This window comes from Plectrocnemia conspersa, unplaced genomic scaffold, assembly GCF_051122295.1.
Source record: "Plectrocnemia conspersa isolate PC_06_02 unplaced genomic scaffold, ASM5112229v1 ptg000010l, whole genome shotgun sequence".
Classification (NCBI taxonomy): Eukaryota; Metazoa; Arthropoda; class Insecta; order Trichoptera; family Polycentropodidae; genus Plectrocnemia; species Plectrocnemia conspersa.
In genome coordinates, this window is record NW_028277174.1 from 1,189,036 (window position 1) to 1,204,656 (window position 15,621).

At 31.6% G+C, this 15,621-nt stretch overlaps 1 protein-coding gene across 16 annotated transcripts in view; it reads left to right on the forward strand.

Moving 5' to 3' along the window:
• Positions 1 to 15,621, forward strand: part of Trpm (transient receptor potential cation channel, subfamily M) — a 144,806-nt gene that overhangs the window by 52,650 nt on the left and 76,535 nt on the right. For all 16 annotated transcript variants that reach the window (XR_015811203.1, XR_015811200.1, XR_015811201.1 and 13 more), the window contains one exon: positions 385 to 467. Coding sequence is in view for 10 of the 16 variants with exons in the window: in XM_088195949.1 (XP_088052075.1) it covers positions 385 to 467 (83 nt within the window). In the remaining 6 variants the exon portion in view is untranslated. The remainder of the gene's footprint in view (positions 1 to 384; positions 468 to 15,621) is intronic.

Genomic DNA, 15,621 nt, shown 5'->3' on the forward strand with positions numbered 1-15,621 from the left:
TGGGTTATAAGCAATTTATTATTATTTTTTGCAAATTTTAAAAATTATCTCAAAAAGAGTTAACATGTCTCTTAGCAGACACTGTTTCAAGATAAGACATAAACTCACTCATATCTCTTTTTATCGTTAAAAATTAAACCCTTTACGGCATTTGACCTATTCTGTAGTAGAATCGCGTTTTAAAGTTGCCGTTAAAAGCTTTTACGTAGCAACGTTAAACGATGTAGTTAATCAATAATTGCGGTTATTCTCCAGCGATACAGTGCTTTGTTTAGTGAGACCTTCCAAATTACGCCAGCTCCTTAACGTCCAAATATGCTCATTTTAACTAACTACCACTCACCATCATACCCGAGATGCTAATATTTTTTTTCTGGTTTTCAGAAGACAGCACGGAGTTGGATCGAAGCCACTTTCCAGAAGAGGGAGTGTATTAAGTTCATTCCAAGTGCAAAAGACGAGCACAAGTAAGATGTTTGTTTTATATATTTAAATTAAAATAAATTGGTCAAATTTTGCTTAATCAATTCTATCGAAAGACGAAATAAAGTGTGAAGCATTAAATATTATGTATGTATAATTAACTCGCTTTGCAAAGATCGTGTTTTCGGTTTGTATTTTATATCAGATTATCTTTTAATTATGGTTTCCGCTTTTGATTAAAAAACAAAGAATTAAGCCGGGTTTTAAATTACCTTTTCTGTTTAATTAACATATTTATAATAGATGTAATGTTAAATAAATATACACATCAAATATATAAGATGTACCTTTTATGAGCAGAAAGTAGGAGCTAATTTTTTTGTATAAAGTTTTTATGTAAATTGTTGATTGTTTAAAATTTCCCAATTATACAATTCTTGCAAATTTTTTTAAAGTTTTTAAAGTACACTATTGTTATTAAAAACTATTCCATCGTTTTATTACAAATTTTGTTCTATGTCTCGATTTACGCAATATTTACTGAAACGTATCTACCGTGTAAATCAAGGAATAATTGTATAGAAAATTTATCCAAATCGACTCAAACACTTTTACTTCGACCAATTTAGTCCAGCCGAGCAGTCACTAAGTCTCTAAGTGTTTCACTTAAATCTTTAACACAACTGCACAAATTGTACGGCCAATAACAAATATCTGTAAATGGTAATATAAAAATTGCAAAGAAAAAATAAATCAAGAAATGGTTAATTGCTATGTTACGTTTAACCGTATTAGTTAAGCTTGTCACCGTTCACGCAAAATTCAATGTTGTAAATATTTTAGAACCCAATTTAATGATTTAAAGATAAAATTGTGGTAACCTAGGATAGTTTTGACTAGTATGTGACGCCACTAAAATACTAAATGTAGATTATAACCGAGTCGGTGTTTCATTTGGATGGTGTCCAAGGGCAGTTACGTGAATTTTGTGCAACGGGTACTGACCTAGTATACCTACAAAACCCGAATCGATAGTGTTTACACTAGCTTCGATTCCATTCCACACCCCCATTGTGCGAAATTCGTTTCGCGTTTGTTCAACACGCGGCAATAGAACTGAGCTAGGTTTGATTTCGTGGCCGATAACTGACCTCGAGCACGAAACCTTTTACACTAACCTTGTGAACATTAACAACTGATTTATTCAAAAATATAAAGCAAAAAGGTTAAATAAATTATGTATATTTAAGAGAGAGAGAGAGAGAGAGTAACATCTCAGGGTATGCCACAAAGTTACACATTATGACCATTCTTGTTTATAAATTATATTATTGGTTATAATAAGTAATGTTAAACAATGTAAAATTTGATAGTTTAAATAAATAATTTATTTATTATAAATCTTTTGTTGTAAAAAAACAGGCGTTAATTTAACACGTTACAACTATGTAAACACAATCAACAACCACTTAATAAGTAGTGAGATACCAGATCGAAAACAAAGCCTGTAAATTAATGACATGTATTTCAATAAATTAAATTTTTATCAAGTACGACCAAATCCGATTTTAAATTAATTATATATCATGAAATTCATTAATGAGTTTGTGAGGAAAATGTGCAAAAACCCTTATCGATCAGAATTAGACACAAAATAAATTGAAAATAATTAGGAAACATACGGGATTAAAAACCATGTATTTTATGTATTAGTCACTGATTTACATATCACTGTTGTGATATTGTTGTATCAATGATAGTGCTAAAGAAGTGCTCAAATCCGAACGAACTCACACTCTCGCTTTTATGTGTGTTACGAATCAATGCTCAAATATTTCATTTCGGCATTGTAGACAGTTATGTTTTATGACCGCTGATCGGAAATCAAATAAAGATAAAAGGGGACACTCAGCGGAATTTCATTAATAAAAGATCCCGTCAGTCAACTGTTGGGTTGATCGAACGACGCGCATAAAGGAATCAGTGAAAACTATTTGTTTTTCCGACAGTAGCTTCGTAAATATTTATAAGGTAAACGATAAAACGATTTCCACATGCAATTCCATTTATACACACAATACCATTGAACAATCCATATTTACATTAACTTAATAGAAAAAAACTAAATGTTTATAATTTTATGTATTATTTAATAACCTTGTATGTACTTGCAAATAATCGTACTACGTAACTAACTTTAATAAACAACAAATTATGTTTAAGTTTCTTCGTATAAGATGTGTATAGAAAATCGTTTATCTTCTGGATTAGATGACTCCAGAAACTTGCTGAAAAGCGCTCCAAAAGCGGTCATATGCCACTTTGTGATAAAGTGGGTCATCAAGTTTTAAATTAACCTCGACTTAGTCTCGAATTTAATATCAATACCTTTGCTAAGATTAAATATATTCTTAACAAATTATGTTGTATGGAATAATTCTCGTAACCTTGCATTACATAGTAACCTAAGATCTGGTTTAACTCGTGGACTTTCACATATATTTTAATCGTATAAAAAGTTATAATATAAAATTATTACGTATTTCGTCAAATTATGTCACTATATATATAGCAATAGTAAAACCGCAGAATTGCGGGAATGGTATTTTACGTGGTGCGCGAATTTACACAGTAACGTTAAAAACGTCATTATAATTGCTATGATCAAACGCATATATGTTAGTAGTTTGGCAGATATATGTTGACGGGTGGCAATTAGACACAGATTGGGCTTAAATAGAGCAGTTATAGCTAAAATATACTTTATAAGCGATCGGTGAACAAGGCGCCTCTGTTATGGTCCGCAGATAAATAGTTTTGCTCTCGCTGCCGCCACGTCAGTGCTGCCTAAATAAATAAATTGGCCCCCACAGTAATGTAAAAAATAATTTTAATTTATTATATAATACTAATAATAATTTTGAGCTTTAAAATGAATTTATAGCTTATAATATTTTAAGTTTTAACAGTGTATTTTTTATCAGCGTTATAATAATGATTCTGTATTTAAGCGGATATATAATATTAGTTAAAACATTTTACAAACTAATCCGAGAATATTCATTCTATATAATTACAGCGTTACTGATTTTTAAATCATTATACGCATATACAGTCTAACAAGCTCTGTATTAGATAATAAAACATAGTCCTGAAGATTTAAGTTGGACAGATAATTGAGAACTGTAAGAGACGTTGACCTTCCACTAATGATAAAGCGTATATAAGCACAAACCACGACCTTACTGAATCACTTTCAACGGGAATATACATCCTTCAGACACTTTATTCAAAACATTTACAAAATCACTACCTTGCATTCTTGTAATAGATTAAAGTTTAGCTAAATTCGCATCAAGCGGAGCTACGTCAAGTATCGACCGAGATGACTCTCAAAAATTAACCGCTTTTTAGATAACTTTAACTATACCTTCTAGACGACATTTAGACTATGTAATGCTGAGCTTTAATATTTTTATATTTATTTTTTATTTATTCATAATCTGTTTAAACATAAACAATAAGTCTTTTTATTATTATTTTATTGGCATGTAAAGAAACATTTCATTGGATGTCTCTCCGTATTTATTACCACAAAAATATTTTTTTTTATTAATTCAAATTTATTCGTTTATACTAATATACTATTAAACATTTAAGTTAAAACAGTAAAAGTTCAACTTGATCTTAGAGATCACTTGAAAACAATGTGACGCTGTACTATGGCAATAACAGACAGACATAAATAATCATTGTATTGTTTTATATTATTAGCTTTGTACCCATAAATATTCGGAAACGGTTGAAATGTTACTATTTGCTAGGTACAGACAATCACTATAGTTTTAATATCTAATAGAATAATTTAAATATCCAAAATGCCTCTTTAAAAATTAAAAATAAGAAAATTAAAGCGCAAAAAGTGAGCGTCCAGTGCATGCAAGCCTTTTGGCTGCGGTACCTAGCAACAGTAAGGGTCTGACAGTTTCGTTGAGCTAATTTTGAAACATACTTATATTGACAGAATAAAATGGTTTTTTTAATGTGAACTGTCACCTTTGTATATGTCTATCCTAACTAAATTGCAGTATTCATTTTACATCTGTTTATAGCTGAAACTGACACAAACTCATTTTGTCATCAAATTGAATTTCATGTATATTGACTCCTATACGTACAATGATATCAATTTTGTATACAAAAATATATATTATAATATTTTTTCAAAGCATAGTGAATCAATGCTTATTTTTTATTATTTTTAAAACTAAATAAGCATACTCAGAAATTAATCTAATTTAAATAATTTGAATCTTTAGATCTTGAACTAAATTTGAAAAAAAAATAAGGGTCACTTCAATATAAATATATAATATAAGCGTCGAGCAGTTAAATTATGACGTCGTAACGATAATTGGGATAACGATTATTGCGATAAGGAAAAAATTCCGAGGGCGTTTTCAAAAAAAAGATTGGTTTTAATTGTGGGTTTTAATCAAAGCCAAAATTATAGAAGAATATACAGATAGGTTTAAATTTAAAGGCTGTTAACCGTGAAGTTGTGTTTATTTGCTAAACATATAACCCAAATCAAACTTAAAGGAAGTTTATCATGCCCTACTTTTATTTAACTACTATTCGACCCGCAAGGGTATACCGATATTTATTTGGTGCGAGAGTTCCACTGTTGACGTTCTCGCTCTGTTTACCGTCAGTCGGTTGACAAGTCAACCGCCACAAAGCCGTCAATGTTCAATAATTACGCGAAGGATGTATCGCATAACGCACAATATGATATTTCTTAGGGAGCAGTAATTCCATCGCGTATCGAGTTACAGAGCGAGTATTAAGCGGCGAAGGTTGACAAAATAATTTAGGAAACAATCTACTCCCTCCACTTGCCGCTGTTTCGAAAATGTTAATAAGAAAATCTTTGGAATTTCTCCTCATCGAATCGCAATCAATCAACTCAGCCTGAATTTTCAATATTTACACAGCACGCCAAGAATTCAAATATGAGAATTCTATCAATAAAAATCTGTGAATTTTTAAACACATGTATGTTTTATTACCACCCTATTAGCAGAGGTTAATGAGACGTCGACAGCGAATAATTTAAAGTAACAGTGTTGATTAAGTCATGTTCATTTTAGATAAGCAAATCTATTTTTTAGTTAATTAATGCTGCAAAAAAATCAACTGGTCGTATTGATTCCCAAGCCGATGTAATTTTATGAATACGGATCTCAAACGGTAATTAGAATGAGTATTATTGATTTTATTTTTATATATACAATTATTATATAAAGATAGATTCGTTAAAGTCGATAATTTATTATAAAAAATATGTTGAATTTACACAATTACTGTCACAATTCAGTCTAAAACTAAAGGCACAAATATCATCAAGAAAAAACAACTTAAAACTAATTAACAATTTTTATGAACAAAAAATAAAAATTTGATGAACTCCTCTGAGGTGGTTTACGTGAGTAATTGTATGATATGTGCGATCCTTATATTTGCTTTGTTCTGTAAAAAGTTTTTATATGAGGTACTAACTTGGTAAATTTTAATCTTGGTATTACAAACTTTCGGACTATGCCACCCTTACCTTATTAATAATATTATTTTACAGTTTATTACGAAATATTTGGATATGTAAAAATTAAGGAAAATCATGTTTTTGATGGTGTTGTTAATACAAGTGATATAATTACAAAGTATTTTTATGGAAATAATTCTCAAAATATTACAATGCAATTATTCTCTGTTCTGGTCCTATTACTACGTTACGTAGTCTTTAAGTCTAAGTAAAATCGAGTACCGAGTCGGAAGCAAAAGTGGAAGCCGCGATTGCGGCTCATTTTCTTGACTGTGGCAACCAGAACGTCTGCGCCTCATCCCTTATCTTTATATTACACTAGCCATCTAGCTTCTCACTGAGGTTGATAGAAAAAAATATTTTTGATAAAAGCTATGAGCTTCAAAAACTTTTCTTTTTTTGCTCATAATAATGAAATTTAATTGATGGTTTTGAATGAGTGACGTATAAAATCAACAGTATTTCTAATTCATATAGCTCACCCGATTAGATTAGTACGTTGAATTATTAAATTATAGTTTATCAAAGAATATTCTAGATTAAAGATGTATGTGCCATAATTGGGCTATCAACCAAGAAATATAGATAGAATTGGAGTTAGAATGAATAACATCGGTGTACCCCAAACGGGGTGCTTTAAGAAGCGTGAAAGCCGTTTCTTAATATTATTATCGAAGAATGCACCGGTGATTCTGAATTCTACCCAGCATAACCGTAATCATTCTGGGCTGAATAACGACGAGTACGGTTCGGCTCATGTTTAATTCAAGGAACAATCGACATTTGTCGGAACCGTAAAGGGTCAAAATCCCCTTTCAGGACAATGTTAAGCGACTTAGAATATTCTGAAGAATTGCTAAAAGTATACTATTCACTTCAGTGGATTACAATAAAACCGGTATTACCAAGAGAAAAATAGCCAATACCGGTATTATTGGTATTGCCGTTAATATATTTATTTTAATTATTTAACCGAAAAAATAATATGAGTACCGCTCGCATGATTGAATACCCCAGCAACTATTATTTCGATAAAATCAATATTTAAATTACAAATTATTGTAATTAAAACACTTATTTAAACATTAATTATAAAAAAATACATTTGAAAATATTTGTGCCAAGTGTTTCTTCTTTTGATATGTTCTGTTACGACAGATTTATATGATTGATTGATATAAAAAAACATGCGTTAACACGTTTTAATTATTACTTATTTTAATTATATCGTCTTTAATTTGAAACAGAAAAATACTTTATGTTTAGTGAAGCATATTCCATGGACTATTTAGATCAAAATATATCTGAATGAAGATATAGATGAATAAATCGCAGAAATAATTTCGTATATGCAATACCTGTTTTTCTTTTCTTTTCGCCAGCCATCCTTATCATAAAAAGGGGTCGGCAGGCAACAGGTAAATTCTCTGTTATATAACAGAATTACTGGAAACATTTAAGTACCATAAAACTTGCTTGAAACAAAGCAAATGTATACCTTTTATAAAGTATAAAAGTATCGAACATGTTAAATTTAATTTAAAAAATGCGCCGAAATATCGAAAAAGTAAGGTGGATCGATATTTCGTCCCTCTCGGATTAAAAGGGATAATTTGATTCTACTTTGCTATTCTACCCTGATAAAACTACTTAGGTTAATCCCCTACAATGAATATCATTTTATTTTTGGCAGTTCTATTTCGTAGTTCTAAGCCATGGAAATATCATTTTCAACAACTAAAATGCACGGAAATTTAATTTAAAAATAATAAATTTTCGGTACTACCGGTATTTTGTTTTGTATTACCGTTAATACCGAATGGCAATTCTTGCCACAATACCGGTATTGTTGTTATTGCAATCCTTAACTTGATCGACGTTAAACATATATTGGTAAAAACATTATTGTAGAAGTTGTATGAACATAATTTTAAATTGTCATGGTCTAAAAATCTATATTATATATATGTATATAGTGCGAAATTGTTGTAATTTTATCGTCGTTAATTACATTTATTAGCACTCAAAACCAACCAACGTAACTTACCTAACTAAATTAAAGCGCAAACTTTTTAATTACGCTAAACCCGCATTTGTAGCACGATAAAGGCGATTCCAATTGTGAAAAGGTATACGTGAGTTTATAACAAATTATTATTAAACTAACTATAAATAGTGTCAACGTTAATGAGACCATTCGTTCATCTTGGTCACGTTTAACTATTTTTTTTAAGTTAATGACCTTATGAATTGATTTTTCAATCAAATATGAAATTGAATGTCACGGAAACTCAATTTCGCTCATTAAGAATCAATGGGGGTTGAGCTTTTGTCTATACGTTGTTAATTAAAGCCCGCTTCGTACACCGAATGAAAACGAGTGCGCAATATCCAGAATCGCACGACCGAGTCATTAAAAATATTTTTTCTTTTTCCCTACCGGTGAAACTCCTCGGGGCACAAAGGCTGGATGACCGAATTTCGCTAAAATGAAATTCATGACTCACACTTTTCAGGCAGGTGCGAGGGAGGTCCATATTTTACCGACCTTTTATTAAATACTTGATTAAAAATATCATTTCGAAGATTACGGGTATAATATAAATTTGAATTGAGGAATGAAACCGCTAAAACTGTCTGAAAAAATGTCTACTAAAGACATCGGACTTAAGTTTGAAATAAAGTGGAAAATATCTTTACATCTTATTAATATTTGATCCTAGTAGGGATTGCAATAATATCTTGATTTTAAATACCAGTATTACTGAGAGAGAAAATAGGCAATATTAGTATTACCGGTATTGCTATTATTATTATTTTTTATTAATTGATAACAAATAATATTAATTTATATAAAGTCAAACTAAATGCTTTATTGCTTTTAATAAGTTTATGCTGTAATATTTGTTAAATATCGAGCTAGCGAATTTTGCGAAAAAATTCAAGGATTCAAGAGTCAGAACATTTTCATTTAAGATCTTAAATTATTTATTTTTGGAAATATAAATAGTTTAATATAATAATAAACAAGCAGGTCAAATGTCGAGTTAAGCTGCATATTTCGTGTTTCAATCAATAAGAAGTTTTTAAACAATCTTACTAACATTCAGGTTCTTTTAAAAATACTTTATACGCTGATCCTTTTTTGTATTATATGGTACTAATAATACGAGTACTATTTGCCACATTTACTTTTTCACCTTCATTCATATAATCGAAAAAAATATTTTTGAAAATACGGGCGCAGTTTTTGGGAGCTAGCTGTTTCATTTTAGCTCATACTGAAAATGTAAAATATGTTGTTAGCTCGCGGACCGGATTAAAATATGCAGCGGGCCGTAATTTGCCGACCCCTACTATAAATAATCTTTCTCGTTTCATTCTCCAGAATTTCAAGCTTTTATTTTCGGAACATTCTCGAGCAACGCGTTAAAGACATGTTATCATACGTTTTGGCAAGAACATCCGCACTTGCCAATTCATCAATGGTAGTAGTTATCCAGTCATTTTAAGTCAATCTTTTAAGTAACAGTTATGAGGAACTTTAAATTAAAAAGGTCGTTTTGCTATACGTCTTATTGGCCGCCAACCAGCTGTAAAAACTCGGGTGATATGCAGGTATTCAGTGCTAAGACAAACCCTCCGTGATAGGCTGCTAATCGCCTTCGATGTGCGTCCGTGTTGTTCGGGGCCCCTGCCTTCGGTGTAAGCGTCATGCTTGGGCAACGTCTCTAGATGATGAGCAGAATCTCGGCGACTTCTTGCCGCGTCCACAAAGGCTGCTCGACCTACGACACCTATATCTAGATGGCGATGTGACCATTGTCATGAGGGCTGACTTGTGGCAATGGTCCATGACCGTGGTAGCGCTGATGCGCCCTTGGTCTGTCCTGGTATGTGGCCAGATTTTCACTATCCTTCGCAAAGGCTTGTAGGCTCTTGTCTCAATTTAACTCAACTTAACTTCTCAATTGTCTTAATTTAACATACGGCTGACTTTTTTAAAAAGTTATCTTAATTTCTGAGATACGATTTTTTCAGCCCAGCCGCGTTCTATTCTGTGATTTAAATATTTTAGGGCGCAAAATTTTAGACTGTCCCTCGCGCGTAAGTATATCGATCCCAAGTGGCAAGGAACGGGATAATGCACACAAAAACACTTTGAAATTCGTTATCACCTTTGATATTCCGAAAAGGCGTCTACTCTCTTACCTCTTATCGCTAAATTTAATCAAGACATAATTACCTATCCGCCAGCATCGGATTACCCATACATTTCTGAGAAATTGCCGTAAATAATTCATCCAGCATTAGCCTTCAATTTAAGGATCTTGCATCCAACTTTGCTAAAGGAGTTTACGCTTGAAGCTTTTTTATGAGCGTCGAAAAGTTTTCGCGGTTTCTTTTAGGAAGCGTATAAAAGTCATTTTTGACTTTTGGTATTTCAACAAATTCCGCTGTGTGTAAATCACGTTTCGTTTATGAAAAAATATACGAAATATGTTATATACGTTTTATATGGCTACAGAAAAAATCCAATTTTCGCAGTCTTGACCCATCCTCCTTTTCGCTTCCAGGATATTGACTGTTCAAATTAACGTTTCAATCTACGGCACACATTCCAGTAGAAAAAAAAACAATTTTAATTTCACTCGCACGATGCCAGAACTTAAAAACATCACACGAAAAGCCGATTTTGTATGTGAAATGAAAGTGCTTTTTGTGAAAATAAGCTTTTTCGCCCTTTATATCGTTTTTCCAACGGGACAATAATAAAATGGTTCGTTTTTATTCAAAGGAATGAAAACATCAGTAAGTCGATTTTTGATCAGTTATTTTAACCTCTTGTTTTATAATATAATATTTTAATCTAAAAGATAACTATTCATGTTTCTAATTGAACTAAGAAATTACAAACTCAAAATATAAGCTCCAAATTAATATATCTCGCATGGTTGCGTCAAACAAACACTTTGGATTCTAACTAAACTTTGCGGCTATGTGTATAAAATTATGTTAATTTCGCTTGATTTTGCAACTTAAAAATTGTTATCTAATATATTTATTTTTAAAAATACTTTTTGACCCAATCCGTCCGAACAAATCTAAAATTAGATTGTTTCAAAACTATTTGAGTATATCAGATCTAGTTGAATTGGAAACGGCTGTTTTTTTGTCTATTTCAATTCGGCGAAAGCTTCACAGGAAGTGAGTTCGAGTTTGAATCCTTGTGCATTACGAGTAGTGGGTCCTTTATTTTTTATTTTTATATATCTTAAATCACTCGCTAAATTTATATATCTTATGATGATTTGTTGGTACAAATTAAGAGTATTTTCAAATAAAAATTGTATCGTTCTCTTATGTTGCATTTTAAATTAGAAACATTAGTTATTAAATTTTTATATTATTATTATAATAACTTTATAGTACTGTTACATTTTTATAGTGGACGTAATATGATAAAGCGTACGCAGGCCTGAAAAGCAATTTCCCGACCGACCAATGCTTTGATATGAAAAGACTTAGTAACGTTAGTAATTAGACATCAGTCGATAGTATTTACACGGACGGCAGGTCGTAAACGCGCACTCGGGCAATTAATCAAAAGATAAATAAAACGATATCGAAGCGGAAAAGAGGAAAGCGTTCCATAAATTAGTTAGATGGTTAGTGTTTGAAACGGATAGGAGCAGAAGGCATTCACCTGTAGAGGCTTTTGTTTGTGGGGAAATTTATGAATGGGGGCTTCCGAATCGAGTGTCCGGGTTAGGGGTGGGTTTTAGCGGGGGAGGCTTTGTGCTGCATCGACCCTCCTGGTCCCGGACCGATCTCTTTGTCTCCTACGCTGCACCCTCTTTCTCGCCCGGTTTCATAACGCGTTTTAAAGTGGATTCCTTCAAAAATCTCGGCTACGCCTAAACGGTCTTAAAGCATTTGAATCCTAATGCTCTGGTCTACTTAAGACGTGAATGTTAATGTAACGCTCCAACCTCCCATTTGGATTCGGTTGGATAAATATGTATGCTTTCATTACCTACCACAGTAATAACTGTTTTGGGTCTTTTTAATTTTCGGCCAAAATCGAAATCGTAGGTTGATTCGGGATGAAATCTCAAAGGTATTTATCGTTATTTGTACAAAACAATACACGATTGCATATTTTTCAAACTAACCTTACCTAAATTTAGTTTTGAAGTTTGGTTTTATTATTAACAATGAAAACGACAGTTTTAATCAAATATTTGTCAATATTATATGATTCAAATTTATTAATGGGTTCATTAATTGGCCAACCCAAATTTATAAACGTAATTTGATAACAGGATAAACAAATACGTAGCGTACAATAAAGGGTTTTAAATTGACTGCTCTCAAACTTTAGCGAAATTTACAGACAGGCATGAGAATATAAATATTACGTTATTAAGTTATAAACATTGCCAAAAAAGCTAATTGCAAACAATGCAATTTTTTAAAATGCTGTACAAAGACAGATCTCAATCGTCTAAAACCAAAAAAAGGTTTTAGTCAATATTACTGTATTAAGTCATAAACATCGGCAGGCCAAGTTGTTTCGTTTGTCATAACCGAAAATTCTGACAATGAAGGAATTAGCCAATTGCGACTTTTTTTGCATATACGAGGCTTGTTTTAAAAGTATCCGATCATAATATTTTGCGAGTAAACAAATCAAGCTAGAGAGACGTAGTTTGCTGCACGTATGTAGGCGATCCTATTGTACTAGCTTTATATTTTCCTATCTGCAGAAGCTGTCAGCGATCACCGATAAGATTAAGCTAAAGATACTACTGAAAAGGACCAGATTTCAGTCCAGAGAAAATATCAAATATTCAAAAACAAAAATTCGACAGTGCTCATTTACACTTCCTCACTCATTGGTGGTCTGCCGGTGACTGATAGCTTCTGCAGACAGAAAAATTCAAACATGTGCATTAATATAGACCAACTTTTGTGCAGACAGATTAATTTCATCGCATGTTACAATACGATTCAAAAATTTATCTTTCTGTTGCGTAAAAAATACAGAGCAAATTTCGTACATGCAACTGTTTGTATTTTCATTTAATTCAAGCGGCACCCATTTATCAAGCTTTTCTAATTTTTCTGAGTTTTAAATGATTCTAAACGCTTAAATTACTAACGTCTAACAACAACTCTTATTTTTTTGAGCATGCTCTTCATTTATTTTAGTTCCTCGTTATTAACCTAAGGAGTACTTTGATTTTGAAATAATGCTTTGGGGCTTAATTTCTGTATAACTATTGTGCATACCGCTTCTTTTTATCGTAAAATATCTACGCTTCATCACACGTTAAAGTACAATTTAAAAATTGATCGTTTCTTTTGCCTAAAAGAAGCACAGAGCAAACTGCTTTATATTTTCATTAATTTCGTGTGGCACCCATTTGCCAAAATTTTTCATTAACAGTTTTAAGCAGCTCGTACTTTTATATAATCTTTAGAATTGTTATTTTTTGTGCAAGTTGCTCGTTATCAACTAAAAAAGGACGCTCACATCTTTGAAAGTTGCGCTTTGTTAAGTTTGGAATTAGCGCTTTTCAACGGGTTATTTCCTTATAAGTAGAATAGTACAATAGTTATGTTTTAGACTAGCAAAATCTCTCGTGAACCGTCGGATATTACCGACTATTTTTGCCTTCCTAGAATAAAATGAGTTTGTGAAACCATTTCCATATTCGAGTTTTATTAGTGAAGTAGCTAATTATCAAATATTATTTCCTAGCACGTTTTATATGAAATGTAGTAGTCATATGTGTGAAACCTATTAAAGATTAGTGATCCTGATAAGTAAGATAAGCTTCATAGAAAATGTTGCGTGTTTTCGGAAAGTAAATAATATTTTTTCAAATAATCGAGCTGTTATCTGGAAGATGGATGTATCCTTAGAGATTAAGGCACAATACAATAAACTATCCATCTGGAAAGCATACGTAAAGTTTCGCGTATGGTTATGAAATTAACAAAAGCACACTCACCTACGGAGAAAGTAATTAAAGAGCCAGAGTCAAGGTAATTAGAAATGCTTAATATCCGGCGCAGCTATAAACTCGTCTTCCGCGTTAATCGATTTCCCCCAAACAAAAGGGGTAGACCTTAAACTCGTTGAGTCCTTATTATTAATAATAATAATAATACGTACTTATCGGTACTGGGCACAGTTTCTATAATTCCGATTCAATGACGCGTAAATCTGCTGACAACAGAACCTTTTATTATATGAGATACAATTCCTTTCATGGAAACTATAAATCGAATCTCGGCTTGTCTACGTTTGATCGTTTGTGTTCATGTTATTTATATGATGTGTGTATTATACACATATAATATAGAAATCCTCGATACTTTCGAGTCTGCTACTATGAAAATTTGAAAAAATAATATCAGAAATGTGTCGAGTCACATTAATAAAAGAAGAAAGATAAAAATATGCCTTCAAACTTTCTTAGTAAAGCTGAGTCTGGGTGCAGTGAAAAGAAGTTAAATAAAACTTAAAATAGAGTCGTTGAAAAATAAAACACTTCAAAACTTTAAGTAAATTGCTTCATATATATATATAGCAGGTCGATCAACGTTTTATTTAGTTAAAGTAGTTTCATTAAAGAGTTTATATAACTTAATTAACCTTTGGATAAGTTTGCGAAAGTGCAGTGAAATATTTTGATCGATGAGATTTTTATTAAAATATATATGATGTATATTCGCTACTAACGTTTCGGCTGGTATATTTCTAACATGTTCACGGTTTAGGATAATTGCTGCTCTTGTGCATAATTTGGTCATTGAATTTTTTTATGATATATTAAATATTGGTAACTGTAATTGCAATATAATAAACGGACGCGATACATACGTTCTTGGTCAAAACTATTTAAAGAGCTTTTTTTATGTTTTTGTTTCGTTGCAATTTTAATTAATAATGAAAACAGTTATATGCAAATATGTTTAAATAATAAAAATAATATTGGTTTAAAATTAACATCACAATTTAAAGCTGTGCTAAGCTTTAAAATTAAATTGTGCTGACATTTTACTCTATCTGCTATCGAACGTCTGAAACGTTTCGACTAAATTGGATTCTCGCGTAGTTCTAATGCACAAAAACGATTCTATCTCGCAACTTTTGGTCAAACACTTGGACCAAGAATCTAGATAAGTAATGTCTCAATATCGCTTCGCTTTATTATTCTACCTTCTACATCCGAATGGGAAAGCAGCATCAAGGAAAGTGCTCTTTTATTATGAATACTATGATGGAAATACGCTAAGAGGCATCCCAAAGTAAGGGATCTTAATATGTTGTTTTATAAAGCGGTGAATTTCATCTCAACATCATTTGCTTTACTAAGTTTTAATTTTCTCTATTTTGGGTTGGCCTTTTCTAATTAAAAATAATTTATTTAAAATGTAATATTTCAATTTTTTACAGATCAAGTGTCACAAAAGCAGTGCTAAAATATTTTATTGGAAATTTCTAAGCAGCAAAAACAGAAACAATCAAAATTGTCTTTACTGAGTCACCCCTTATCTCTCATTGCCTAGAATTTTAT